General features: G+C 47.5%; 1 protein-coding gene across 1 annotated transcript; it reads right to left on the bottom strand.

Moving 5' to 3' along the window:
- Positions 1–2,765: 2,765 nt before the first annotated feature.
- Positions 2,766–3,380, bottom strand: LOC145267186 (uncharacterized). Its single transcript, XM_080123248.1, has one exon. The coding sequence runs from the start codon at positions 3,378–3,380 to the stop codon at positions 2,766–2,768; it is 615 nt and encodes a 204-aa protein (XP_079979374.1).
- Positions 3,381–4,387: the final 1,007 nt, after the last annotated feature.

The raw sequence follows: 4,387 nt of genomic DNA, 5'->3' as shown, positions 1-4,387 counted from the left end.
TTTAGACCGAAATAACCGTACGTGCCGTCGAAATCAAAGACGGAATTTATCATTAGTGTAAGTTAGTGGCTAGCTGGAAAATTGACCCCTTAACGTGTCAACATTTCACACTAGATCCTGGGTGGAGCAAGTGCGATCCATTTGTCGAATTGAAAGTGATGGGTCGCCGATAATAACGTGCTGATTGCAAATCCAAATATTAAGCAATGTTTTTGGTCTTTCTCGATTCTTTTGTTTCTTCTTGTCCTTATTTTTAATGTTGTCTGCTTTGTTTGTAATTTGTAGAAGTTACACAAGGAAAATATTCTACGGATTTATTGAGCTCTATCTTGCTCAAGAATACTTTTAATTATATAGAATTAATTTATATATTACTAGCTTTGATACTCGGCATTGTCCGAGTCCACGTAAAATCCCTTTTTAACAGATCTGTTATACTAGGGATATCGAGCATTTTTCATTAGTATTTGTTAACTCCATTGCTAACAATGTCGAAGCCCCCACAACAATTTCAAAAATAAAAGAACTGATAAACACGAAAATCTAATCGCCCAAAAAAGAAGTACGTGAATACCTCCTCACCATATATTTCGGCAAAACTGACTCGAAGAGAAGATGCTATTCTCATGATATTGATCACTTTATGTTGCCCGTGAGTTGAGAACCCCCCCTCCATTATTTTTAAAATAGACATATAGAAAGAAGAATCTTTTCTCCGGATATATAGCACCAACTTTTAAGCAATCAAAATAGTAGGAATGCTCGTGCGATCTAAAAAAAAAAATGAGCCGCGGATACCAGGCTCGAACGTGAAACGCCAAAGAGGGGAAAAGGGCAAAAACTTACAGACCAAAAGCTTTTGCGTATACATCTGAGAAAGAGCTGCTAGGAAGATTGTTGCAGTGAGGCCTGAAGGTGGTTAGCCAACTGACCGTGCAACTAAATAAACATCAGACACAAAGACAAGGAACAACACAACAGAACAAAGAAGAATAACAAACTCGGGTAGTTTAGTTTAAAGACGAAGTCTCGCATTTTATTTAAGCAAACGAAAGGGTGGCAAATGCGAATTTTTTTCACTGGGCGACGTTGGTCCGGGATCCGTCGCCGGTGTATTCTGTCAGGGGGATGCTTGTCGGTTCGCCGTAAGCTGGAATGCTGGGATGACGTCGGAGAAGTCGGCGTGGTAACTGGTGCGGGTGATTGGTCGACTTGGGTCCGACTGGGACAGTACTGATGCGTTAGCCTCAGGTTATGAGAGGAATGGACGGACGAATTGGCAACACTGAGGGTTCATTGTTCATCAGGTACGGACGAGCGCTCGGATCGGACAGTCACTGAGAAAGGTGTCAGTGTATGAGAGGTACGGACGGACCATTGACAACACTGAGGGTTCAATATTCATCAGGTACGGACGGGCGCTCGGATCGGACAGTCACTGAGAAAGGTGTCAGTGTATGAGAGGTACGGACGAACGAATTGGCAACACTGAGGGTTCAGTGTTCATCAGGTACGGACGGGCGCTCGGATCGGACAGTCACTGAGAAAGGTGTCAGTGTATGAGAGGTACGGACGAACGAATTGGTAACACTGAGGGTTCAGTGTTCATCAGGTACGGACGGGCGCTCGGATCGGACATACACTGAGAAAGGTGTCAGTGTATTAGAGGTACGGACGAACGAATTGGCAACACTGAGGGGTCAGTGTTCGTCAGGTACGGACGGGCGCTCGGATCGGACAGACACTGAGAAAGGTGCCAGTGTATTAGAGGTACGGACGAACGAATTGGCAACACTGACACCTTTCTCAGTGTCTGTCCGATCCGAGCGCCCGACCGTACCTTATGAACCCTGAACCCTCAGTGTTGCCAATTCGTTCGTCCGTACCTCTAATACACTGACACCTTTCTTAGTGTCTGTCCGATCCGAGCGCCCGTCCGTACCTGATGAACAATGAACCCTCAGTGTTGCCAATTCGTCCGTCCATTCCTCTCATAACCTGAGGCTAACGCATCAGTACTGTCCCAGTCGGACCCAAGTCGACCAATCACCCGCACCAGTTACCACGCCGACTTCTCCGACGTCATCCCAGCATTCCAGCTTACGGCGAACCGACAAGCATCCCCCTGACAGAATACACCGGCGACGGATCCCGGACCAACGTCGCCCAGTGAAAAAATTCGCATTTGCCACCCTTTCGTTTGCTTAAATAAAAGGCGAGACTTCGTCTTTAAACTAAACTACCCGAGTTTGTCATTCTTCTTTGTTCTGTTGTGTTGTTCCTTGTCCTTGTGTCTGATGTTTATTTAGTTGCACGGTCAGTTGGCTAACCACCTTCAGGCCTCACTGCAACAAGTGGTGACCCCGACGTGATGAGGCTTGAAGGGGTTCCTATGATTTTTATCGAGGTCACGCCGTCGGACAGGGTCCTTGTCCTCATGTGGACAGACAGGTTGTAGTGGGCCAAGAAATCGGCGCCAAGTAATGGTGTTTTCACATCGGCCAATGTAAATGACCATTTGAAGTCCCGCCTGAGGTTGAGGTTGAGGGTGAGTTCCTTGTTGCCGAAGGTTTGTATGGTTGATCCATTTGCTGCTCGAAGTTGAAAGGAGGTGGATTTCAGGGTGGATCTGTTGGTGGGTGGTATAACACTGATAGCGGCGCCGGTGTCCACTAAGAATTTGAGACCGTTATTACGGTCCCACACATAGAAAAGACGACTGTGTGGATGTGCCCCGACAGGAGTAGTCGTCGCTGTCTGTCGGTTTATTCGTTTCCCTGGGCCTTATTGTAATTGCAAGGAGGTTGGCATTTTCGGGCCCGGTCGCCGAAGGATTGGTGGTACCAACATGTGCCTGGGAGGTCCCTTCGTCCTCGGCTTGGGGTGCGGGTACGGCTTCGGTTCCGGGTGTGGGGTGTTGGGCTACGTTGTCTCTGGCGTAGGGAGAGTTTGAACTCTCTCAGCTCTGCTCGCAGTTGAGTCAGTTCATCTTCCAATCGCCGTGAGCGGTGCCCGGGGCCACTCTCGACATGATGTATCCGTTGGTGGGCCTGTGAGAAAACTTTGTCGGCCGAGTCTGCCACTATTTCCAGGGGCGTCTCTACGGGTACCAGGGCCAGGACCTGGGTAATGTTTTGCGGAAGCCGATCCATCCAGAGACCGCGGAGAATGGGCTCTGCCATGCTGTTGTTGCCGAGTCGGCTCTTCATCAGTCGCAGGAGCTGTGATGGGGTTCTATCCCCGAGAGTCACATTTGAAAACAGGTCTCTGATGAGATCCTCGTCTGAACGGCCGGTTCGCTTGAGGATTGCTTCCTTTAGGCAGGTATATGGGAGTTTTTCTGGTGTGTTGAGGAGGATGTCCTCTACTTCTTCTACCATAGATGGAGGTAGTGCCTGCACCACTGAGGCGTATTTCGAGTCCTGGCAAACGACCCTCCGGGCTGCAAAAAATTGCCTCCAGCTGGATGAACCAACTCCTGGGGTTCACTGGGTTGTAAGGTGGTAACTGGACCAGCGGGGCAGAAAGGTTAATCTCCGGCTCTGTGCTTTCTGCCATCTTCTCTGCCTGACTGTTTCTCCAAGCCTGTGTCTGTAGATCACGTCGGGGTCACCACTTGTTGCAGTGAGGCCTGAAGGTGGTTAGCCAACTGACCGTGCAACTAAATAAACATCATACACAAGGACAAGGAAGAAAACAACAGAACAAAGAAGAATGACAAACTCGGGTAGTTTAGTTTAAAGACGAAGTCTCGCCTTTTATTTAAGCAAACGAAAGGGTGGCAAATGCGAATTTTTTTCACTGGGCGACGTTGGTCCGGGATCCGTCGCCGGTGTATTCTGTCAGGGGGATGCTTGTCGGTTCGCCGTTGTTCTGTTGTTTTCTTCCTTGTCCTTGTGTCTGATGTTTATTTAGTTGCACGGTCAGTTGGTTAACCACCTTCAGGCCTCACTGCAACAAGATCTTATCCTGCCTTGACAGAGTTTAGAATAGACTTCGTAGCCTAGTGGGGGATAACCTTTTCTCTTCCCTAAAACTTCTTTCTCACAGAAGAGACGTTGGGGGCCTGTCTCTGTTTTATCGTTATTTTCATGGCAAGTGTTCGTCTTAGCTCCAATCTATTATCCCCTCTGGCCAAACATTTACGAGAAACACTTGTCTATCTGAAAACACTATATATAATTTCCCCCACTCTTTATCCGTGCCTAAACCTAAACATATGTTCCATGAACAAAGCTTTTTTTTTCTTAGAACTGCACACCTGCGAAAGTCTCTTCCATTTGCTTGATTTCCGGCTGACTATAATATGGTCCTCTTCAAGTCCAACGTAAACAAGTTCTTGATTAGCCGTTCCCCTTAAGTAAACCAATTTACAAAATTTCCACTA

This window comes from Euprymna scolopes, chromosome 42 (assembly GCF_053919585.1).
Source record: "Euprymna scolopes isolate OS-2025 chromosome 42, ASM5391958v1, whole genome shotgun sequence".
Lineage (NCBI taxonomy): Eukaryota > Metazoa > Mollusca > Cephalopoda > Sepiida > Sepiolidae > Euprymna > Euprymna scolopes.
Note: the sequence above shows the minus strand (reverse complement) of the source record. Positions and strands in the feature narration are given on the sequence as shown.